At 38.0% G+C, this 25,737-nt stretch overlaps 1 protein-coding gene across 1 annotated transcript; it reads left to right on the top strand.

Moving 5' to 3' along the window:
• Nucleotides 1-847: 847 nt before the first annotated feature.
• On the top strand, nucleotides 848-25,140 carry OPN4 (opsin 4). The gene is made up of 12 exons (XM_072870579.1): nucleotides 848-874; nucleotides 8,188-8,330; nucleotides 10,324-10,457; nucleotides 11,622-11,825; nucleotides 13,680-13,851; nucleotides 14,752-14,916; nucleotides 18,231-18,338; nucleotides 19,498-19,678; nucleotides 22,860-23,012; nucleotides 23,548-23,616; nucleotides 24,069-24,107; nucleotides 24,949-25,140. Exons 1-12 carry the CDS (start codon nucleotides 848-850, stop codon nucleotides 25,138-25,140), a joined length of 1,587 nt encoding a protein of 528 aa, XP_072726680.1.
• Nucleotides 25,141-25,737: the final 597 nt, after the last annotated feature.

Consider the following 25,737-nt stretch of genomic DNA (forward strand, 5'->3'; position numbering starts at 1 on the left):
AAACAAGTGGTTATTTGCTGTTCTCTGCCTAAGGTATTTGTGTGCGCTTTTTTTTTTTAACTGAAGAGCAGGAAAGGATGATGTCAGTGGGCTTTATCCCTATTTTTTTGTTTATTTTTAGAAGTGGACCAACAAATAACCATGACCTAAATTCTACAAGACAGAACCGCATGCAAGCACATTGTTAAATTTCAGAATCTATTAGAGTTCGGACAATTTCAGCAGAACTGTACACATACATCTTCTTTAAAAGCAGACTACAAAAAACTAATTCACCAATACAGTGAAAATGAACAGCAAGGTCTAATTATTAAGACAGATAGTGAAGTCAACCTTTTAACTTCTTTGTCTTCACAGAGGGATAATGTGGATATAGCATTAAAATTCAGACATAAATCTGTCAAAGGCAAAAAAGATAACAGCACTTTTCAGTGAGCATCAGTTTTATACTGTCATTAAAGTGAAACTGGAATCTGGATGGAACAAGCTTCAAACTGGGCATGTGCGGACCCTGCCATCTCCTGTATTTAAATGGAAGCCGCTGCTGCTGCCCTTTGCTAAGCTGAAGATGGAGTTAAGCAATCTGAAGCTCTAGTGAGAAACTCTGCACTGGATCTCACCTTATTCCAGAGCACCTGACAGTCTGCTTTACACACATACAAAAAGGTAAATTGGCTGACTTAAATTCAGAGGAGAGCTTTTCTTTCGTTTTTGCTTAGATTTTGTTCATCTGAACAATCAGCCCATTCAAAGGGGGATCTCTTGTCCCTCTGAGGACCCCAACGGCACGAAAATTGTGGAGTCCTTCAATGCATGGAATGACTCGGAAGCCAATGCCTACACATTGATGGACCTGCCTCTTAGAGCCCCAACAGTAAGTGCTTTCTGTCACTAAAAGCTGTAGCAAGTAGTTCTGCTGGCAAAGCTGGCATTTATAGAACTGTAAATGGCCATTTAAGGTCCATGTACACATTTAATGCTGTAATGTAATAATGAACAACATAATGAAAACTTAAAAATCTTCTTTTTATTTCTTTAACTATTTATTTACTGCAGAAAGGACTGTAGAAGCAGTGTTTTTCAGCAGAGTTACATGGGCAGAAGACAGGGAGGAATGTCTAATGGCACAGTACACCAAATATGTTGCAAACTATCAAAACATGTTCTTGTGCATTAAACAGCTGTTTAGCAGTTCAAACACAATGCTCTCTTGTGTTATTATTCAAGATGGAAATCCCCATCATTTCTCTAATAGTCTGTAAGTGCAGTGGAATGCTTATGTAAATGTTAAAGAGTTGTTTGTGGTTACCCAAACAGAAGGTTTGTTCAGAAGGTTTTCCCAGGTAAGTTCTATCAAAGCTCTTTCTTAGCTGTTAAATACTAAACAGAAAGAAAATTTCCTTAGAAGTGTGAAGGTAAGAATCTGTTCTGATGACACTTCAGGATGGACTTTATTTGGGCATGCTAAAAATATTCTCTATCCCACCCCATAACCCAAACCAAAGGAGTTCAGAAGTCCTCTTCCTGGTTGTATATCTCAGTATAGTATTAGGACTACAAAGTTTTGTCTACCTGCTGTTTAAACGGAAGTCTGTTTAAAAGTAAAGAATAAAAAAATGACCCAAGCTAATTTTTAAAGTTTTTAAAATCTGAAATTCAACTTAAAATCTTGATGTGGTCACACCAGGTATTCTGGCATGGCCCACATAACACAGTGGACACTTAAAAATTGTGTGCAAGTTTCAAACACTCCAAAAGTTTTTATGCATATAGGATGTTGGGTTGGGTGTTTCAGTTTGATCCTAATTTACAATGAAGGACCAGTAAATATTTTATTATTTGCATAGTAAAAATGCAGTCTGTTTATTTATTTTTTTAATAAAACTTGGATGTGCGCAGTGTATTACAGGAAAATAAACTGAGAAGCGTCCTGAGCCAAGGCGCTTACAAACTAAATTAGATGGATAACATATGAAAGAGGATAGCAGAACACAGCAGGGAGGGAGAAGAGGAACTGGAGAGCGCATGGTGAAATGGAAAAGGATGCTGGGGACAGAGCGATTTACTGTGGAAAATTAAAAATGGATTTTTTCCTTATCCTGCTGGAAGAGGTAATTAGCTGTCCGTTTCCTCTCCCTGGGTCAAGGGACTGTATTTTCAAGCTTTTGCATTTTAATTTGACACAAAGATTGGTTTAAGAGAGTTTCAGGACTGAAAGCAATATGTGCTGCTTGTGGTTGAGATTAAATCCCCAAGACAGGATACAAAATCTGCTATCCAAATTGCTCAACAGGACAAACATCATCTATGGAAAGCCCTGCTGCCTACAGGAAAGAGGGCTTAGCAGTTGGCGTCACCCTGCTGAAACCATAATTGAGGTGGGATTACACTCCTCTTTGTGCTGCCCGTCATCACAGAGCAAGTGCCTACAGAGGCAAGCTCAGAAATCAGAGCAAGGAACTGTGAAGAAAAATAAGTGCTATCAGTTGTTTGAGGCCTCTTGTAGGTAGGCAGTACAAACATTGTACCTAGAAACCCTAAGAAATTACGGTATTTCTGTTCTGGTAATTTTTCTAAACTATACGGTTTGTTGTAATGTAAAAGGCCTAACACTACCATTGCTTGTGTAAGTCATACTGTGTAAATAAGCAGCCTCATTACCTGTGTTTGGAGGAAAATTAAGAACAAAGAAACCGGATACATTGCCAGAATCAATGTGGGACTGCTCAAATCCCCAAATGACCTTATAAGGATTTCTTCTTTCCCTATAAGTATAATCTAAACCTTGTTTTATACTCTTGCCATTGGGAGGAGTGGGCTATATCAAATATGATTTATATTCTCTACAAGTATTTACATGCATGGCCTTGCTCCTACCATCATCACTGTTAGCTTTAGTAGGACGTCAGTACAAACATCCCAGTAATCAACATCTCCAAGTGAACAGTAATTTGGCGATACAATTTTTTTTCTTACTCTGAAAAAGAACAGATTTTTTCCCCAATAATAGTTGAACTGTGTTCTTTGCATGTTGTCCTTTTTTTCACTTATACACAAATATTTTTCTCATGCTATTGGCATGAGACTGGGCATGGGAGGGTTGGACTTTCGAAAATGGTATGTCTTCTACCAGAAGTGATTCAGAAGTGAGCTGGTTTGCTTGGTTTGGGGTTTTTTTTAATCAATTATGAAATAACTTTTAGAAAACCTTCTCTTTAGGAAAATATGTGTAATAAACAGATTCCCAAGACAGAACACATGCAAGCATCAAATATTCCTGGGTTTTATATCTGATCTGGACTTCATTCTAACCTGGGCAAATCACTTAGGAATCGTGGTTTTGTCCTGGACTGCAAAGGAATTCCTTTATCTTTTTAACTCTCTTCAGACCAGTGTCTTGCAGGCTCTTTACAAACTTCATGGTGAAATACAAGTTCTGCCCTACACTGATGTTCTCTGTGGCTGATTCACTTCTACCCCTTCTCTGCTTGCACCAAGCCTTAGCAGAAGGGACTGTGCACTGCTCTCTTCCTGAAGAAGCAGGCTGGCTCCTCAGATTGGCCCTGCAGGAAGAATTCTGCCTCCCTTGTAACCAGCTGTGGCAGCAGGCCATAAATATAGAATAACAAGGCTTCATGTTGTGCTGCAGCCTCCACGGACAAGGCCAAACCAGCAGGGATTTAGACATATTTATCTATCAAATATTTCCTTTTCTCCGAACTCCCAAAAAGCATCTCAAGTTTGTCTCAGTCAAGTTTACTGATTGACAACTGGAAACACGGTCAGTTCTGTTTTATCTGTTTTGTAGGCAGTAGACAAGCATTCCTTTAGGGAGAACAATGAGCATTTTAAGAAGGCAGACTGCATTAAGCCTAGCTCTTTCCCTCTATTCTAGTGTTTCCACAAGGACACACTTAAACCAGCTGGAAGGAAATACACTAACGCAGAGCAACTTCATAACTTCTTGCCACTGACTCTATTGAGGCAAATGATAGAGTAGGATTTAGAAAAGGATTACACCTGTACATGGAGGATAAAAACATCCTCCACTAAGATTATATTTTCAAAGGGATAATAACCCTGTTTTAGGGTACAAACCAACTGCTAAGACTCTATACTGAAAATTAAATTCCCACATCACTGTTTGTTATGCATGTTTCACAGCTCTGTGAAACACCCAGTCATGGCTAAAGGCAGGCTAGTGTTTTGTCAGGAATGCTGGTCTGAATCTGTGTGGTGCTTCCCAAGTTCCTTACCAGACCAAAATTATCCATCTGATTCTGCAAACCTATAGTGTAAATAAATAATAAATGACATGCCTATCAGAGATTAAAAACACAAATTCTTTTACAGTTCTAGCAAAAGGCCAGTTTTCATATACACCCAAACAATATTACAAAACCTGCTTTTAAGGTTGACTAAAATGCCATCCTTGGCTAGAAGATATGTTCTCCAACTGACCCTCGGTACTTACTGTGAAGAAATTTTGTTACATTACAGTTACTACCCTGATGTCCTCCACAGCTTCCATGATGATTTTGTTTGCTTGCTTCAGAAATGTGCAACATTTATATTGACCGACTGTCAGGAAGTTGGTGCTTCCCAATGAATTGTTTCCTACAGAATTAATACTAATCTAAGCCACCCACAGCACAGTAGGCCTGTGGGTATACTGGCACCCAGTGGTCCAGAGCCTCAGGTACTAGCATCTTTTATTTGTTGACTCTGGAAAGCTGTAGTTCATTGTCCATCCACTGGAAAATGTCCAACCTCTTAGCTTCTCGTTCAGTTTCTTTGTGTATTTGGTGATGTTTTGAACCATGTTACATTAAATAAACTGTTGTCATATCGCTTGGAAGAGAAATAATGAAGTGCTGGTTTTGCCTGTTCATTTTTATCTTCATTACAAGGTGTTTATAGAAAGAAGGCTGAACAGAAAAGCATGCAAGGCAACAATGCTATGTATTACCAATGCAGTTGAAATAGTTGTTCCGAGTATTCTCAAAGGACAATTGCTACCGTGGGGATTGCAACAGTGGGATTTTTATTCTCCCCTGCCAACCAAGTACTCATACCACGGGGTGACAACAGAAGACAGAGACTAAGAAAGGTTAATCTGCTGGAGAAACTGAATAGAGAAAACCTTTGGGAATTGTCTGATTTCTTGATTATCCTGCTGACCTGATTTCCTCAAGTGCTATCTTTTTCTCCCTGTCCTTTCTTTTCACTTACAATTCTCTTAGAAGATCTAGAGCTGACCTTGATACAAGCATGTGTTTTCATCTTCTAGTAAGGAAGCTGTATCTATGCAACTTAGTGATGAATTTGAAGTGCTTAGGCCTGATCTAATGTCTTGTCGGTCAACTAGTACCTTTCTTTGACTTAAAGAAGCTTTGAATCAGATCTGTATTTCCAATAAAAACAGTGAAATTAATTACTTTTTTTAAATAATTGACTTCTTCCTCTTAGAGAACAGCCAGAGTTGGACCCTGTGGTAAAAATCCCAGGCCTACAGGAAGACCACACTAAAATGTGAATTTATTCCTCTTTGCCACAGACCTTTTCTTCGCCCATACATTTAGTATTATATATGTCCTATCACTGCTCCAATATAAATATTATTCCTTTATTTTTTCACATTTGACATTTTTATTGACTCTAAACTTTTTTCATTCCTAAATAAGTCATTGTAAAGTCTTCTACTGTCCCTTAAATAACCTTTCCTCCCTTGTGATTTCTCTGTGTATTTATATTTATCTTTTAAATTTTTCCTTGTCCTTAGTCCTCCACAAATTTAATTCAAATTAAAGCCATTTTAATCTGTTCTTTGCAGCCAAAACAAACTCCTTTAGTTGCTTCATTTCTGTTACCTCGATCCAGTTCTGATTAAATGGATAGCTACAGGGAAAAACATCAGAAATCTCCATTCCATTAATAATCAACATTAACTCTCTGTAGAACAGCAGTTAAAAAATGTTCTAGCCACAAGGCTAAGGAGAAAAAAAAAACAACAAACCAACTGTTTATTTAAAATAGTTTTATCCCAGACTCCCCCTCCCCTCTTGTTATTAGTATGGGATTTTTTTTGCTATTTTACTGGCAGTGTGTTAAGCACAGCAATTTCTACCTAGGCAAGACGCTCACTGATGCTCATGATGTGATGCCAGCTTCCACTTTGCTGCAGGAACCTGAACAATAAATGTCATGATACTGTCATTCAGTTAGAGTATCAACCTTAACATTTTGCTCCAATTATAATAACAGCCAGAGCTACATTTTCTCTCTCTAAGATCAGAGTATTTGTCCAGCATTTTGTTGCTGCTAATGTAGAAACCCAGGGAGCACACTCTACTTGTTGAGAATTGCTGTGGGCAGATCTTCAGAACACAAGCAAAGACAATCTCTTCCAGAATTCCAGACACTCCTGGGGTTCACCTCTTGCTGCTGGCACATTGGTTTTAAATACACACTGTCTCTAATAACTTCAGCCCAATCTCACAGATGTATTTAGAAGTAATGTCTGCCCCTATTGTCTGAAAATACCTATTTCCTTTGATAAATGGGATGTTGTCAAAGGCATTTCTGAATTGCACTCTAACGGTGAATGCCAACTACTAACACAACTGTAACATAAAAGGGAGAACTTCATATCTACCTCTGTACACTTTCATCCTTTCCTACCAGCAACCTTCCTTTTCCTGGGAGGGAATGACTGCATATGACAGCTGTACCACCACCTGCCACAACTTGTGATTGGAAAGAACATATCCAGCCTCAAAGCATTATTTAAGCTTGGTACAGGCACAGATCTCGGTACAGGCAATTCCCTTGTCCTGGATCCTAGGCCACAGCCAGGTTGACAGTATTCACCGTAGGCAGGCTACAAAGAATTCAAAATATTTCGTGGGCTTTTCTCAACCCTGGTATGATTCTCGTAGCTCAGTAGCTGAGGAATGCCATGGCTGCAGCTTGCAGGCTTGAGCTATAAGCAGTGGTCGTGGCATGTCATTCCAGAGTGAGTGCCACCCTTGATGAGAAAAGCCTGGCTATGGAGACAGGATCTGTCCGTGCAGATGAATGAAGATGGGGCTTTGTATTTTTCATGCCTACATTAGCCGTTTGAAGCTGATGCCAAAACATGTTTAGGACAGTGGCAGTTGCACAGAGGTGAGTGTTTAAGTCTCCTTGCCTGACCTTATATCAAAAGGCAGCAGAACAGTGACAGTTTGGACAGCTATTCTTCCCTCCTCTTCAATTTCTATCAAGTCATCCTGCTTCCTGGGTGCAGCCTTATTGTTTGCTTCATTACTAATCTGGGGTCACTTGGCCTAAAATGTGTTTGTGGCTCCTGATACTTAACTAAAAAATATTTTTAAATTATTATTTAAAATGCTGTAGTCTTCAGACTTGGCTACTGAATTTTGCTATGAGTTATTAGCTGATTAAGACACAAATACCTTCATCAAGTGCTTTATCACATACTTCACAGAGAGCAAAATACCTTCATTCAGTGCAGAGTGAAAACAGAACTGGTATGGAAACCAGGCATAAGGTATAAAGTATTTGTGTTTTCGTTTTTCTGATCCTTAATTTAGTTTCCAGAAGATGTTCAATGCTGCCAGGCTTTTGGTAAACTAAGTCTTGAGGGCAATTCAGTGTTATTCAGTGGGAGAAATGAAACAGTCATACTACTAAAGGAATAAATGCATGTTTATCCATAGAAGATCATTTCTACTTAGTTAGAGACATCTAGCCAGTGATGTCAGAGGACAACAGAAATCATACTTCATAGGTACAGAAACTTTCCTGAAATGAAAACTACAGAAAACTTACTTGTTGTTAAGTACTGCGTTACTTGATGTCAGATGCAATAAAAAGGGTCCCTTCCTGTCTCTCTTTTTCTCTTCTATATCCTTATCTCTTTTGGGAGAGAATAGATTGCTTTTCTTCACCAAAATTCTAAATCAACAATAAACATATAAACCACCCTTGGACCTTGGCACTTCTGATGGCATATTTATCCCCTGAAGATGATCAACACTAAACGTAATTTGAAAGCAGTTAGCTTATTCTGACTTTTTTTGCTTGCTTTTTGCTTTCTTGACCATTTCCTCTTCTAGAGAAGCATATGCCAGCTTATTCAGTAAAGTCTGACAATATACCTATGACCTCTTGTTTACTCCACAGAAGATGACAGTGCAAGATGTTCCTGGTGCCTTTCCTACAGTGGATGTCCCAGACCATGCCCATTATACAATTGGAGTAGTCATTCTTATAGTGGGGATCACAGGAACTCTGGGTAATTTCCTGGTTATCTATGCTTTCTGCAGGTATCTTTCTTTTGGATTTTTTTTTAAATACCCAAATTTATGAACTTTAACAGTACCTTGACTGTGCTCTGCAAATGCAGCACAGGCATACGATCAGACTACTATGCAGACATAGTAAAATGCACCAAGAGACATTGCTGTAAGAAAAAAAGTGGCAAACTGCCATTTCCCTATGACTTCTTCCCATTAACCATAGCCACAGCAAAACTGTTAGCAAAATTGCAAAGAATCACACAGATATGCCAAGCAATAGAAAAGCAGCCAAAGCAGAAACCTTTCAGTGAATTTTTTTCTGCTGGCTGAACTGTGTCTGCACTGGACTGATGGGATGTTTCCCACCTGTGTCTCCCACATATCTTCTCTATTTTAGATGTTTCCTTCCTCCTGCTGCTTACTACTCAGTTCCTTTTTCCGCTCTGTTCCTTACTGGCCATGTCTCTTGCTTTCACATTTTCACACACACAAAAAAATATATATAAAAGGGGTGGGGTAGGGGTCCCCGGCATCCCGGTGAGGCGGGTGGCTTGGCTTACTTGCTTTTAACTAAAGCCATGTTCCAACTTTTATATCTGAAGGAAATTGGATCTCTGACAACAATGTGATATTTTCACCATACCTGTTCACTCGTGTTTCTGTTTTGTCATACTGGGGCAGAGCATTGGCATGATGTCCAGGCCACTGAGCTTCTACTTCATGTTTGGTCTTTAGGCACTACTGCAATAAACCAAAATAATAGCAATTATATGATAATTTGGCTATGTCAACTTAAATCACTGGAGTGTGGATTAAAGTAGTCTGGGTCTTGAGCTTATATATATGTGGTGCATTAAACGGTAGGTTTCAGTATGTGCATTCAGAGTAGATACCAACACTTAAGTGTGAATGACATGGCCTTAAGAATAGAAAAGGTGTTGGCATACCGACCAGACATGTAAGGATGAAGTACATGAGCTAGCTCAGCTGTTTGGCTGGTCCCATACAGGAAATCCAGTCATGGCAGTTGCAGTTCCACTGGAGGACACAGCTTGCCTTCATTTGAAGATGTTATGAAGACAGAAAGCGATACTGATAGCAAAGTAACAAGTACATCAGAAGTTCAGAGAACACATCAGATACCTACAAAGCAGTCTCAAGTAATGGCAAACTGTAAGACAGCCAGCTGCCTGAAACAGAAATATGTTCAGTAACTTTGCAGTCTACTGAACAAATATAAGTGGCCCACAAGCATCTACTAATAATATCTCCCTGCTCCTAAATTGACAGATAGGGGACAGTAGTCCTAGTGATTGATTCTGGATCAGTGCAAAGAACCCATCATTTATTCTGGTATTTTTCAATTGTGTCTAAGACTGAAAATTTGAGAAAGGAGCTAAAAAGTTACACTGAGCCCCAAACTGAGGAGCTCTCAGTTGAGCTTTTATGTATACTCTTTAAAACACTGTACTGTAATACTATGAATAACATATACAGGCAGGGTACACTGAAGGCTGGCTATTGGTCTGTGTGTCTGGGCCAGTGAATTGAGTGTCATGAAGAAGAATTGATGTAAACCAAAATGCTTGATGTAGTACATAGCAAGTTTGCTTAATCCCGGTATTTGGAAGTCACTGTTGATCTTATCAGCAGTTGAAAATGCGCTCCTCTCCCCCTGCTTAACACAACCCAGATGCAGCAAATCCATAGAGTACATCAACTTTAATTTCCTGTTAATCATGGACATGCAGTGCACTGGGTCAGAATATTTAAAGAACATTATGATTTATCCCCATCACTGAGCTGGTTATCAAAACAATCCTCTAAAGCACATAGGAGTATAAATGTGTAAAACTGAGCCTTGCTTATGTTCTCTCATGAGGGAAACGAGAAGCACTTTGCTCTAGCTTGCTATGTAGTGTGCCTGGGTATTTGTGAAGCTGCCAAGGCTCACAGGAAAGAGTAACAACGTAATTAACAGTGCAGCAGTGTTTAGCAACATTCCTTCTGATCTTTGTAGGAGCAGGAGCCTTCAGACTCCAGCCAACATATTCATCATCAATCTAGCTATTAGTGACTTCCTGATGTCCATTACGCAGTCTCCAGTTTTTTTCACTAACAGCCTCCACAAACGCTGGATTTTTGGTGAGAAAGGTTTGTATATATTCTTTCTAATAAATTACTAAGTATGTTCTTACCATAGTGGCAGTTAATGTACTATTTCCTTATCCTCGGGTACACTTGCAATGTGGAGAACATTTCTCAACACTGTTTCAATGTTGACACAAATGTTTCTTTGAACATTTTTGTCTGTGTGCAATAAATACATTCCCACCTTGGAGAGGAAAATTACGTGTATGAGATACAAAGGCGACATTGGCAACATAAGGCACAGGACTGGTCTTCTTTCCAGCATTCTTCCCCAATCATCTCATAACTTAAGTTACTGGCACAGTCCTATGACAAAGAAGCACCACCTCCCAACACACCAGCTTAACAGCTCTTCTAAGTAACCTGTTCTGGGACTTGCACCTGGCAAAGCGAGGCAAGAAAGCCTGGCAAAAGTGAGTTTTCACAACAGAAATATTAACTGAACATTTCCTGTGCAGTAAGAAAACGTGGTATGAAGGTGCTTTCATTCTTCCTCTGTAACTGTAGTAAGAGGAAGACTAGACTTTGCCTCTTGAACAGGTATTGACAGAGAGGAAGGTCAGAGAAGTAATGTTGCTATTTTGATCTCTGATGACCAAAAGCACATTTATTTTAGTTCCATGAAGTGTTCAATTGCATACATGTTAAAATAAGAAAACAAACCAAACCCCTACTTCTAATCATTAGGTTGTCTGAATAATTAAAATCACTCATTAATATATTCATATTCTGCATATTTACTCCAGTTATGCTGACCTTGAGATATAAATGGTTCCACGATATCAAAGTAGCTATAACCCACTGTTAGGCAAAACAGCTGTTTCTATGGGAGCTGCAGTAAAACTGGAGTTAAACAAGATATTAATGGACTGCTGAAATGATCCCACTAGAAACATTAGAAATCAATGACTGCAAATATGTTAAGTATCACTGTCTCCAGCAATTCAAGCAAACAAAATCTTTGAAGTTTATCTCCATGGATAATGTAATTAGCAAGACAGACAGCAGCTTTGAAATAGCATTACAACTGCAGGAAAACTGAAGTTCCATTGCTTTACAAATTCCAGAAGACATTAGTTCACAAGAAACACAGATTTGAATTCTCGCAGAAATTAATTAGCATGGGTAGATTAATTTCACTGCTACTTTTCTCATCTTCATTGAAAGGCTGTGAACTGTACGCCTTCTGCGGAGCTCTTTTTGGCATTACATCTATGATCACTTTGATGGTGATTGCCTTGGACAGATATTTTGTCATCACAAAACCTCTGGCTTCTGTTGGAGTGACGTCTAAGAAGAAGGCCCTAATCATCCTGGTAGGAGTCTGGCTGTACTCTTTGGCTTGGAGCCTCCCACCCTTCTTTGGATGGAGTAAGTGAAATGGAATAAAAGTTTTTTTCCCTACAGCATTGGATTAAAGACCGATTACAGGTATAGAAGAGGGCTGAATTAATGGCTTGCATATTAGGCTTGAATAAATAAATTTGAAGAAAACTGATAAAATACGTATTGAAACTGAAGATCTCTAATCAAAAGAAAAAAAATCCAGTGGGTATTACAGCATATTATATGATAATGGCACTTCTCCTTAAGCTCATTACTTACTGAATAAAGAACAGTAGATAAAATCAAGGCCAAAATTTATGAAGGATGCGCCTGCCTATTATGCCCTACCTACTTCCATTGAACCAAATTCAACAATATAAAAATGAAATTAATTTATTTGTGTTTTTTTCTGATGACCTCTTTCCTCCTCAAAGGTGCTGTTTAGTAGTGTCTGATAGTAGTGTCAATCTAAATTTCTTTAGTCACGTAAAACAGGAATACAGTCTGAGTATTTTGTGCAAGTACATCTTCAGTAAGTCTTGACTGTGTTCTAGATGGGCAAATTGCACTAGGTGTTGGTCACATGCTCCATTCAGCCATTGGTATCTTCACTAAGGCTTCCAATAAGGATGGCATTTAGTAATAACTAACTAATTTGTTTTTGTAAATGTGAATTTTACACCTGCAAATTGGAATACACATACAGCGTCTTGATCCCTGCAACTTGTAACAAAGAGAGTTTATGTTATTCTTCCTCATTTGAATCCGCCTCACTACCATTCATTTCCTACGAGTCACCAGTTTCAGTCTATAAGTTAGAATGAACTCATTATTCAAAACCCCAGCCCATTATTGTGCTCCCTAATTCCAGAAGAGAATGTGTCAGCTCAACTGAGGTGAGAACATAGCAATGTTTGATTTTCCCAAGGGATGTTGCAACCAACTCAGTTCCTGAGTAGAAATTCAGCAGATTTTTGTTATTGACTTGTTATTGTCATTCTGGTACCCCATAAACACGAAGCATGTTTAAGCAGGCAAACTGCAATACTGGGAGCAGCAGCCTTTAGTTGAATAAGGAGCTGTTAGAACAACAAAAAGACAATATAGTCTTAGATTCTAGATTCTTAATTGGAGAAGGTGGAATAAATGCTTGAAGGGTGTTGTTATCTTCTAATTAGACTCTAATAGTACCCATGCATCTGAGCACATCTGGTACAATATTTTTAAGAGTTCAACACAAAATATCACTGTAAACAGTGAAAATTAAAATACAAAGGTAAAAAGACATAGCTGTTGACAATTTCTTTGGTTAACAGTTTGACACAGTTCCTTTAAGGAGATTATATCTTATTTCAGGCAGGATATTATGTATGTATGATTTTTCTTTTTACTTGTACTCAACTTTACTTCACGACAAAATTAATTTGATCTACACAATAAATCTCTCTCCTTTGCACAGTACACTTCTCTCATCTGCACAAGCTTAAAAAAGTGGTAGCTATAACTATCAGTTTCATTTCACTCCTTGGGAAGACAGCAATTTGACAGGAAATGGAGATATTTAAAGACAATATGAGTCTGATCCAAGACCCACTGAAGTATTTGGAGAGATGCCCTTTGACTATGTTGAGCTTTAAACAATATTCAGGAACTGAAACAAAATTATTCAGTTTTCCAATCTGAAGCCTTAGACTGCTAAACATAAATACAATAGGGCAACAGAGTAAAAGAAAATAAAAATAAGTTCTTTAAATGAAGAATCGTGTATCCTTTTAACCTCTTTTTCCCTCTAAAAGAATAGGACTAAATCCCATGTTATTCTGAGCATCCTTCTCTAACTTCTGCACTCAGAGTAAGAACAACTTCATGGCTTATGCCTTCTCCTGTCTTTCTTTCTAGGTGCATATATTCCCGAGGGTCTGCTGACTTCCTGTTCTTGGGACTACATGACTTTCACACCATCAGTCCGTGCCTACACAATGCTGCTTTTCTGCTTCGTCTTTTTCATTCCTTTGATTGCTATCATATACAGCTATGTCTTTATCTTTGAGGCTATCAAGAAGGCCAACAAGTAAGTAGCCAACAGTCTTAAGTTTTTATCCTTCTGTTTAAGTGACTGCTTATTTCCTTAAAACAAAGAATAACAGAAGAAAATTAGGAAGTTTTTCACTTTTAATTTGTATGCATGACTGAGACAGGAAACTAAGCAAGAATTCTGTCAATAGTCAACATGGTAAGAAGTATGATCCTTAGGAGGGCCATTCCTGAACTTAAGCCAGAGCTGTTCAGTATATTGTCTAATGATGCAGAAAAAGGTATGAGTAGCAGCAAGAGAAATCTGAAGGATGAGAAAGGACTACAGAAATTAGCAACCAAAAGAAATACTAAAGGGACATCAGACACCCCTAACAACTGTGTGTCAACAACTATTCCACAGAAAAACAGATGGAATTAAACTACAAATTCCATGTTTGACAAAGGGTGAAAAAGAGGTAAACCATTTAATCACAGGTCTCTGAAACAAAAACTATTGTTGTAAAAATAAAGGCCAATGTCTGCCACTACATTTGTAATCTGTAGATATCTGTCCTGTAGATATCAGCATATGTAGTCACATAGCTCAGAAGTACCAAGTAAGAGTAAGGTACCAAAATCGGACCCAGGGAAGCAAAGACTTCTCTAACTACATTTAGTATAGCATTATTCAGTTGGCTTCAATACCTGATTTATGTGGAAATTCTTCTGGTACAGGACTATTTTCTTCACTGAAGCACATGTGAATTTTGCCATTGATTAGTCCAACAAAAGTGCATTGAATTGTGAAGGACCAGTCACATACATACATTAACACATTAAAAGTGCATGACTTTTAGCATAAACTAGCATAAAAGTAATTGTAGGCCCATTTTATGAAACTATTTGCTCAACTCCCTACCTCCTTTTTTTGCTGTTGTATGTTTATTTCCCCTAGGTCTATTCAGACATTTGGATGTAAACATGGAAATAAAGAGTTCCAGAAACAGTATCAGAGGATGAAAAATGAGTGGAAGATGGCCAAAATTGCACTGATTGTCATCTTGCTTTATGTCATTTCCTGGTCACCATACTCTGTTGTTGCTCTGGTAGCTTTTGCTGGGTAATTATGAATGTATCAGCAAAGGAATATTCAGTGAAAGCAAAAGGTGTGAAATTGTAAAAGACAGATGAAAGTCAAAGCTACCTGTCAAGTTTAATGCCTGAAGTACATCCAAAACATTCACATATTTAGGAATGACATTTAACAAAGGCACATGCTGACTGTGATTTTTTTCTTAGTTTGACTTATTAAAAAAAAAAGTAAAAAAGAAAGAAAAAAAGAAAACAGGAGGGTTATTACTGGCAACATAACATTACTGTGCTGATGATTTCTAAATGCAGATTCTCTATGCTAGGATATTTGAACTATCTGAACTTTATTTAGCACCAAAATGCTAAATAAGGGGCCCAAAAAGATCCACCCAAGGGTTGATTCTCTTTTCTTTCTCCACTTCTTTTACTTACAAAAGTCTATTCATTTTCTTGTGTTACATCAAACTGCTGAAATTCCTTACATGTATAAGCAAGTTCAAAATTAGTACCTACTTGCATTGGGGAGCTTTTTGATGCTGGATATAAAAGATGGTAAATATAAATCATCTAAGCATGTTCTTCATCTATGTAATTGTCAGCATTTTATACAGTAATTCAACAAAAGCATGATACTGTTAATACAGTATCTGTACATAGCTTGACACCAGACTATAGTTGATACAATCCAGGTACAAGTAACGGATTGGGAATCTGGATGCCTTGGCTCCATGTGGATATTTCTCCCATGTTAACGTGAATTTTCCTGTGCTTCAGTTTAGCCTTCGTAAAATGGGTGTGACTATCTGCTTTAGAAAGTCTTGTCAACTGCAAATCCTCAAGTGGAAGACTCCTATGACAGTACAAAACACTTTTATTTGTATTTTTCAAGTCAGAAATAAAAACTAGGTTTTCCTAAAATTGACACACAGGATAAATTTACTTATGATGGAGCATTTTGGGAGGCAGGGGTGATATTTGTTACACACCTAAGGAAGAGGCCACTGCAGGGCCTCTTCTCAAACAGCTTAGAAAGGCAACTTCCTAAACACAGCATTTCTAAAATCTTACGCTTCAGAACTAAAAATGCTAAGAGAAGAGGATTCTCTCCCTTTGTATCCAGAGGGGCAATTCAACGCAGCAGCAAACATTTTCTCCATGAAGGTAAACAGGCTCCTCACACAGAAACGTGAATCCTTAGGATGTGTCCCAGTGTCCCATTTCCTGTCACAGCGGGACTTAGGTACTGGACACCCACCACTGGTTATATGTGACCAGCTAGAGACAGAGGAAGAGCAAGAAGACAAAGAAATGCAGCCCAGCTACCTTGCAGCACTACTTGCTCTAAGATACCTCAAAAAAAATATTAGGAGATGCTTTAAGCTAAGCATTTTAGCTATGTAGAACTGTCAGGCTGTCCCATACGATTCAACATCTACTTTAGGATGATCAAGTGCCTGCTGAACTTGACTTCTAGCCCATGTCTCACACTGACAAAAATGTGAACAAATGAACAAGTTTTTAACTCTACAGTATGTGACAAAAGAGCATTTGCAAATTTTGCTCATGAAGACATGTGGTGAGCAACACAGCTTCATTCAGCTTTTTTTCCATTTCTGAACTATGCCTTTTAGGCAATCCTTCTGGGATTTTTCAGATATTAATAGACCAAGCCTCGAGGCCTTCTGTGGACTTTTATTACAATGAACTCAGATAAAATCACTGCATGCCACATATGGGAGGCAGACATGGAGTCTGTGGCTATAGTCTTGGACTAGAGACAACTCATCTGACAGAGCAACAATATACATAAAATGAAGGAAGAACCTTAATTCCTTTAGAAAATATTTTGGATGGGGAATACTGAGCTAGCACACAGTCATGCTCACTAATATTGTTGGTCTACAGGTTGTATTTTCTGGGAATGGTTAGCTTAAACAAAAGCCTTTGTCACTGTTTGTTTCTGTTAGCTGAACTCTCCATCAGTCTTACCAAAGCACTCTCTCTTCCATCTCAGGGTCAAAAACTCCATTCCAGCAAGGTCGTACTGTTGTGTGTTCTCCAGACTCTGTGAAGAATTCCACCTCTAACCAATGCTTTAAAAGTATGATTAGGAGAAACCATGTTAAAAATTGTATACGGAGAACATGCTTATCAGAGAAAAGCCTTAAATTAGAGGTGAAATGGCATCTCAACATTCAGGCGGCTGACAAAATAATTTCTGTATTACCATTGGCAAACCATTTCCACCTCGTCACAGAGCATAAATATTCCCATAGTATGATGAAAAATTTCTTCACCAGGAAGATGAGCTGCCACCTACTTATGCAATCCTCTGTTGTTTGTTTGCAGCACTCATATGAGAGACCTTCTTCTGAGAGAGGATTGAGAGGAAAACCTGTTTTCTCCCTTAATATTATAGGAATTCAAGGCTAATTGAAAGATGGAGCTTAGACTGTCTTCTCAGGAAGAAGAGCAGTGATAAAGAAAGGATGTTATCCTTGGGAGGAAAGTCTGTCTTACTGGGCCATTTCACTTAGAACTCTTTCTACCAATGCAGGAAGAGGTTTTCATAGCCTCTAAGCAGGTCTATGGAGAATTTGCCTGGTAGAAACTGCCTATGAAATGTTATTATTATTTTGGTCTGAGCTGTTCTATTGACTTTCTTCTGACCAAGACCTTATGGCCTACTTCAAGCTATCTTCAAAAAATTAACTGGCTGATAGCAGCATGGCTGATGGACATCAATCATAATTCTTTTATCCTTTAGAGTCATATCACCTGCATATATGCATGGTCACAGTAACACATGAGCGTAACATGACACCTGAAAATACTTTCCCTTCACTCTTTAGTTCAGAAGAATACTTCCCCTTCACTTTTTAGTTCAGATCAGGCAAAAAATAAACTTTGAATAGGAAAATAGATTTATTAGTTATCTTTCCCTATAATGCCTCATTCTGCATAGGTATTTAGTGACATATTACTCAGCAAGTATATCTGCTGAGTTTGGAACAGATCGATACACTGATGAATGCACATTCACTTATTGAAGGCTGACTTTGTTCCTAGGGTAAACAAAATGGGAATTACCACCATCCTGAGTCATAGTAGTGAAGTGCTGCAAGAGAAGCCCCAAGAAAATCATGTTTCTCAGAAATGCAATTAGGCTGGTGTTGATCTTTACAAGCAAAGGATGTAAAATTTTTTCTCTCGCTGTTTGGGTACAGAACTCCCCCTTTTACTCTCTCTGGAGCACTAATAAAGCATTGTCTTGTCAGTGTATAACTGCATAGACGACATAGAACTCAATACTAAGTATATAATGCATTTGCATTACTCTAGGTATTCCCACGTCCTAACACCCTTCATGAACTCCATACCAGCTGTGATTGCCAAAGCTTCTGTCATCCATAACCCCATCATTTATGCTATCTCTCACCCCAAATACAGGTAAGTTCACTCTTATAAGCTATGTTTAATATAGCAAAGAAAATCAGACAGTAACTTTGTCGCTTTTAGGACTAGTACCTAAACTTCGCTTCACCTGCTCATTTTACCTCTGCAAGACAACCTTGCCCTGCCCAAGAAAACTCTTCAATGCCATAAAAATGTCAGTGGAATTTGTACTTGGAACAAATTACTATGCAGATGGGAGTTAGAGATGTTTATGGATACTGATCTGTACTTACAGATTACATGATAAAAGATACAGACCTTCCCACCTCAAAGGAAGGCACCATAAATTTTTTAACAGTCTTCATGAGAGATGCAGACATTTTTCAGTGTTCCAAATAAATAGCAGTTTGTTAAATTAACAAGTGAGGCCAGTGAGAGATGCAATTCAGTAAGTCAATCCACCTCTTCCCTATTTTGTGCATCCTCCCCACCTTTCATCAAGCTTTCGTATTTCAGATAATATTTCTTCTGAGTTGTAACATCTAGGGTCATTACCATATCAAGTTCAGTGCAGGCTGTGAGATCTGATGGACGGCAGCAAAGCCATATATATGCTGTTGTTTTACCCTTTACACAGACCTACTGGGGAACTGGATAGAGAAGAGGTGGGCATGAACATCTAAGTGGGAAGGCTGGGAGGAAGAGGAAAGCTAGGCAAAAGAGTTTCCTTACGCTGTGTATGAAGAAAGAAATACTGTCATATAACTGCATACTTTGTACAACTCTACAGATAGCCAGCAAACAGATGTGTAAGAGGAAGCTAGAATAGCTGCTTAGGGGAAGATTAAAATAATTCATTATATGGTACTTCTGCAAGGTTCAGTTTAAAGGGACAGAATTTTATTTTTGCCCTGATTAAGCTGAAAGCAGATAAAACATCATTTTAATAGCTCCCTTCAGTTCAAAGAGTTATACTTTAATGTCCTTATCCCTGCCAAGCAATAAATTTGAGTTCTGCAGAACACTGTGAATAAGCAGTCTTGCAGGGTGATTGTATATGAGATATTGGATATCTGGAAAACTCTTTTTGTACCCAGTAATTTTCCAGTCCATGCAGCATTAGTTCATCTCTCTGAATAAATGCATTGTTTATGATGACTGAATTTTCGTGCTAACAGAAAAAATCTGACTGGTTCTACCTCTCATCCATTAGAACAGCCATTGCAACATATGTTCCTTGCCTTGGATCCCTGCTGAGAGTTTCTCCTAAAGACTCACGGTCTTTCAGCAGTTATCCCTCCTCCAGACGAGCGACCGTAACCAGCCAGTCTTCTGAGCTAAGTGGGCTGCAGAAAGGAAAAAGGCAACTGTCTTCTCTCTCTGACAGTGAATCAGTAAGGGAGACACTTCCCATACATCCATTTTTAATTGCAAAGTAATTCATTTTCATATAGAGTCCTTCAAAGTGGCAGATTCTTTACATGAAATGCATTATGGTGCTCATTACAAGGGCTCCAAAGAAAGTAGAGGGACAAGGTGAAATAAAAGACAGAAGGCTGAAGTGTAAAAGCAGGATGTAGATCTTTGTATTCTTGATGATTTGTGACACTGAAGGAAGAGTGGAAAGAGAGAACAACAGGAATTTTACAAAGTAACGGAAGCTTAGAGTCAGAGCACCCTCGAAAGTCTGATCATACTTCTAGGATGTACTTGTCTAACCACAGATTTGGACTCTGGACACACACAAAAAAGAAACTACTGGTCACTAAATAGTTCTCTAGGGAAAGCAAGGTTGTAATGAAACAGATCATGCTTTCTGAAAGCTAAGTGGGCTGTATTTGGAAACATATTAATCATGAGATTTAGGCAAATCAGTAAATCCATTACAGAATCATTCTCACAGAAGACCTCAACAGCTTGCTTCTGCCAGTCTAAGTGAAACCAAATGTTTTGCACAGCAGCTGGAAACAGGGAAATATTTGGAATCTTAGGCTTCCTCTTGCAACCCAAAGTTACATTACCAACTAACTAAGCACATTAGTTAGTTCATTGCAATTGTTTTAAATGAAATTTCCAAATAGATGAAAAGTCATAATTTTCTTGGTGATTCTTTTTCATACTCAAGGTAATAATTGTATATCTAATCCAGCCAAGCGCTGAATTCTGACAGTTGTTTTTAACAGTGACCTTTCAATTTCTTTGTACTCTACGTATTCTTTTGACTTCTCAGTCCAATCAAAATTAAATTCTTCTGGCTAGTAGCCACCATTCAGGTGGAAGGTTTTAAAACTGGCTAATAAAAAAGGAATATTTTTATATTGCATCTCTTAGATTGTGAATCCTGATTCTTAAAAAAACAACAGACTCCTTCAGTAACACTGTGTGTTCTTGTACTACTATCAGTGCTGGGGAAGGGGAACCACACAAACAATTCAACAATTCTTTTTGCTTAGGAAATCAACTCTTAATACTCAAGGTAAAACAGTGGAATGGAGAATGAAAATTACCTAAAGTAAAAAATTCCAAGCAATTTGCATGCTTCAGTCTGGAATTTTCTGTAAGCCTTGAGTAAGTCTGGATCTTGTATAGAACAATGAGAGAGTCGAGATTTTCTGACAAGAATATATGTTTCCTTTAACTATTCGATTTGACCACCGAATACTCTGATTTATTAGTAAGTAATCTCAGTTTAGCTGAAGTACAGAGCAGAAAGAAGGGCTCAAGTTTAAAACAAACAAATAAAATTGCTTCGATGCTCGCTGATAATTTTTTTGGGGTTTTTTGCACCATATGTGGCTCAATTAAGCGATAAGATTTCTAGACATACACTCACAATTCAAAAAGGAGTACATATGCTGCCATGTATTTTATGTCAAGGCTGGTCATCAAACTGTAAGCTGATAAATTATCTTTGTGCAATTTTTTTGTCCTCCTGTGGATGCAAAGATATTCTGCACCTTGGAAAATCCTAAAGAAACAATTTCCAGTCAGTTCTTTGCAATGAAAAGGAGCCAAGCTCCAGAACAGATGCTCAGAAAATAAAGTTGCTTTCATTTTAAAATTCAATCAAATGGGACTGTAAGTGTTAATACACTCTATGCATGGAATGGGAAGCACAGTACACATTTTTTAAAATGCTGGGATCCAGAAAATAGCCTACCTCAACCTCTTGTGCTTCAGCAGGAAAACATATGTTTAGATTGTCCTCCTGGATATTTTGTTAAGCTCTTCTGAAAAATCTTCCATGGACACACTTCAGTCTGGAGACACTTCACACTGTAGACTCATCTTCATCATTGCTTCCCCAATAGTTAGAAAGCTGCTTCTGAAAATACAATCTTGATTGTCACTGTTCCAAATTAAATTAATCTTTAATTTAAATCCAATTAATTTAATCCAAATTAAATTAATCTTTCCTTCCCCTTCTTCTGTGTTCCCCTTATCCTTCCCCACAGTTACACAGAAAAAATGATCCTGATCCTCCTTAGAACTATCAACCTGTTATGTATTAAAATTCTGGCATAGCATCACTAATTGGTGTTCTCTCTTAATAGTAACAGACTCATCAGGCCAATTTCTCCAATTCCATCAAAGTTCATGTTTTTCTACACCTCTGATTTTTATTTTCTTCCCTGGGGAAAGTTTATCAAAGTATCAATAATTTAAAGTATCAAATATTGAAAGTATCAATAATTGTTTGGAGTATTTTCAAGTGATTATATACTCTCATCTGATGACAGCTACATCCAAAGCACACAGATTGCTTATGAAAAACCCTTGCTGCATGAAAAAAATTTAAGGAAGTGTATCACACTGTTATGTTCCCCTGTTTTAAGGCAAGGTACACTGTCAAACAGAAAATAGACTATTTTGCCATGAGCTGCTCATCACAACCCCATTAACTGTTTCATTCTTTTATTATAGTCTATGGAATTCTGTGATTCTTCCTCATTGTAGTAAAAAGGCTGACAGAGTGAGGAAAAGGAACAGAATTTTTGACTTCTAGGAAATTCTTGTGGGTTGGGGATTTTTGTCTTTTTATTTTTTTGTTTTCCCATTAGTTGGAACAAAGTTTATAACATCAGGGCTCCTTCATGGAACAAAATGTTTCTGAAGCAGTGATTCTGCAGTCCCCAGACATTTCCTTCTATTTATTTCTGCTTCCACCCAAGCCACTTTGGAAACTTTGGCCCTAATTCCTCCAAACATCTGTGCTCCCTAGTTGGGTACTACTATGGAAACACTGTCTCCTCAGAGCTACGAGGTGCATCAGAGAAGTTTCAACAAGAGACTATAACAAAACACTATTTTGTTTGAAATTTTGCAGTGCAACCTGTGGAGAGGAAAAAAAAAAAGTAAGCCAAATTTTAGACTCAACAGACTTGATAGTTTTGTTTGTACCTCTTATAAGCAAAGATTTTATGAAGTCATACATGGCATAACTTTTGTGAAATGTCTTTTATACAGTGTCTGTCTCTTTTACAATTTCTGTCTAGGTAAAACTGCTTCTCATGGGGCAAATTGGACAGAAGTCTAAGAAACCTAGTGTGACTGTTTTTGCTGTATTCATTTTAGGGCTGTACTGACACAGAAACTGATACCTCCAGTATGTTCTCCAAACTTGCTAGCAGACAGATTTCCTATGAAACGGGTAAAGACACAACTCAAACTAGTGACGTAAGACCCAAACCTAAACTGAAGCTCCATGATTCTGGGATTTGTGAGAAGGTAATAGACTGTGTAATATCTAAATTCTCTGACAACTGGTAAGTTAACAAATCTGCACATTTTATCATAATTAATCATGAAGGTTCCTGCCAAGGAGATGGGGATAACCTATGAGTTAACACAATGAGTAATGACTTAAGAGGCTGTAACAGGTCATCAGCTTTTTATTTCCACCCTGGTTCATTATTCAGCTGTCTTCATTGCATTTCTGACAAGCAATGGTGCTGTTTTAGTGAACTTAGCATCTGAATGATATGTTGTCTTGTGTTTGGTTTTAAGTCTGTATTCAGTAATATTTGTATTTCACTGTCTAAATTACTTGGTCAATCTTTCTGTTGTCTCACCATTTGTTATCAAATGAACACATAGGGTGAGAGGTAAAAAACAAGGCTGTCTTTAGCATATCACTACTTTTCAGTCAGTCCTCTGCTGTCCCCTTTTTTTCTTTTTCCTATACTTTGCATTTCACGTATGTAAAATATTGTGACATACCTATATGTCATTTATGTCTTTCTTATCTGTGTTCATTTTTCAGACAGCTGTAGATGCTGATGACATATCCATGGTGGAACTGAATGTCACAGAGTACGCTGCTACACCTACTGTAAGAATTATTATTTTAATATTTGGCATGGGTCTAACTAACCGAGGGAACAAAAACTAATGACAATCCCAGTCTCTGTGCACAAATTAAGTTATTTTTTGAGATGCAAAAATCACATGATACTCCCAGCAGAATATAGAAAACATGACCACAAAGGGTAGATCATTGCTGAAACTAAGCAGGAAAACACAGGTACTACAGGGTTCTCCTTAAGTCCAACTTCTTCAAGGAACTTGAATATTTTCTTGAATTCAGTAGGTCCCCTGATAAGGTCTGTGATTTCCTTAGCGGAGCATGGAAGCATTAATTTTGTGCCATCTTTATATGAATAATACACACAGTAAGCTGAGATAGCCATTCCGATGGCTGTACCTCTGAGACAGCCATAGTCTTGTGGCAAGTACTGCTGCACAAAGTGACATTAACTATTTAATGTTCTCTGGTTTGGGTAGCACCAAACACCTAAAAAATGCAACTTGGAGGAAATCAAGGTAAGTTTTTGAAACATGCCATATTACCTATTCAGAAAGATGTTGTGCAAGTGTCTATTTCTTCTTCCATATAAAAAAGCTACAGCATACTGATAAAATTTTTTTGACATCTGCCACAAGTGAGTCAACTTGCCTTAATTCTCGACAGATAGGGAAATAAAAGAGTTGACAGGTGAAAACAAGCCAGTTCTATCTTTGCAGTATTAACCCCAATGTAATATAAACATCTTAAAGTATGTCTTTATTGTTAGTAGTGATCCTTATGAACTATTGCTAGCCTCATCCTAACACTCTCATTTTTTGGTCTTGTGCAAGTGACAGCTAACATTGCTATTGTCAAAAAAGGCTAATTAATCTTTCCCCCAATTCCTGTTTTCACTTCATTCTCTAGTTTGCTTCCCCCTTCAAACTATCCATGCTGTTATCACTACATTTTACATCACCTCTTGCCCCAGTGAACCTAAACAGTCCCCCTTTATGGAGGGACTCCTTGCTTCATTGAATTCATAGATTGTCTGAGTGTAGTCGCTGCACTTTTGTTCATAGTTGAATGTGCTGTCATTAGTCTGGTCTACCAAAGTAGACCAGCTCTTAAGTAACAAATGCAAAGTCTGTGCTTTAGTACATTAACTTGTTTAACAGTTTTTTTCCCATAAGTTATTCATGAAACATTCAAAAAATTGTTCAGATCTACTTTTTCCTCCATCCCTTAAGTTGGCTTTTGAGTTAGTCATGGGGATTGGCTTATCTAAATATATGCCACTTTTTCATAGATGATGCAACCTGATCTCCTTGTAGATGTTTGTGTTTTCCATTTCTTTTAAATCTTTGCATCCTTTAGAGAGGTGAGAGCCTGAATGGTATTGGACAAAGAAAAGGAGAGTCTCACCATGGACCACCTGCAGCCCAGATACCCAGCATTACAGTAACATACAGCAATTTCCAAGGAGTAGAGCTGCCTTCTGGATACAACTCTGGTTTCCTGTACCCTAAGATCAACAGCCACAAGCAGAACAAGAAGTCAAACAGCTAAGTGAGTGGTGCAAGCCAGAATGTCACCTTAGCCAATACCTCTGGAACAACTATGGACAATCTGAATCCAGAATACCTTCCTACATTGTTCTGAAATGCTCCTACACACAACACAAGACAAGCAAGGATAAAAGCAAGAGGAGTAAGCTTTTCAGCATCAGAACTCTCTCCAGTGGTTCACTTCTAGATCTGAGTCACACTGTAATTTTATTATCTCTTCTTTATGCAGCTCATGAAACAATTTCTTCCACTTGGATTTTACTCTGTTCAGGTATATTCCACCACTGCATGGATCTTACCTACAAGCATCCTAGAAGTAACTTGAGAGGAAAGGGAAGTATGAGATTCAAAGCTGGCCTTTGTTCACTTAGTGTAGTTTAACTTCAAAGCTATTACTGACCTAAAGCTGAGAGATTTGGGGAAAAATGTACATTACTTCCTGAAGATGGTTTCTTCATTATTGTGAAGTTCCTCAACCAAATGAAAACTTAATCACACAGTCAGTACTCCCTTCTCTCATTAATGACACATTTCCCCTCATTTTCTTCTACAATCCAATTGAAAGGCAATGTCCTTGAGCAGTAATTTGAAGTCTCGG

The sequence above is a fragment of the Ciconia boyciana genome, chromosome 8, assembly GCF_034638445.1.
Source record: "Ciconia boyciana chromosome 8, ASM3463844v1, whole genome shotgun sequence".
NCBI lineage: Eukaryota > Metazoa > Chordata > Aves > Ciconiiformes > Ciconiidae > Ciconia > Ciconia boyciana.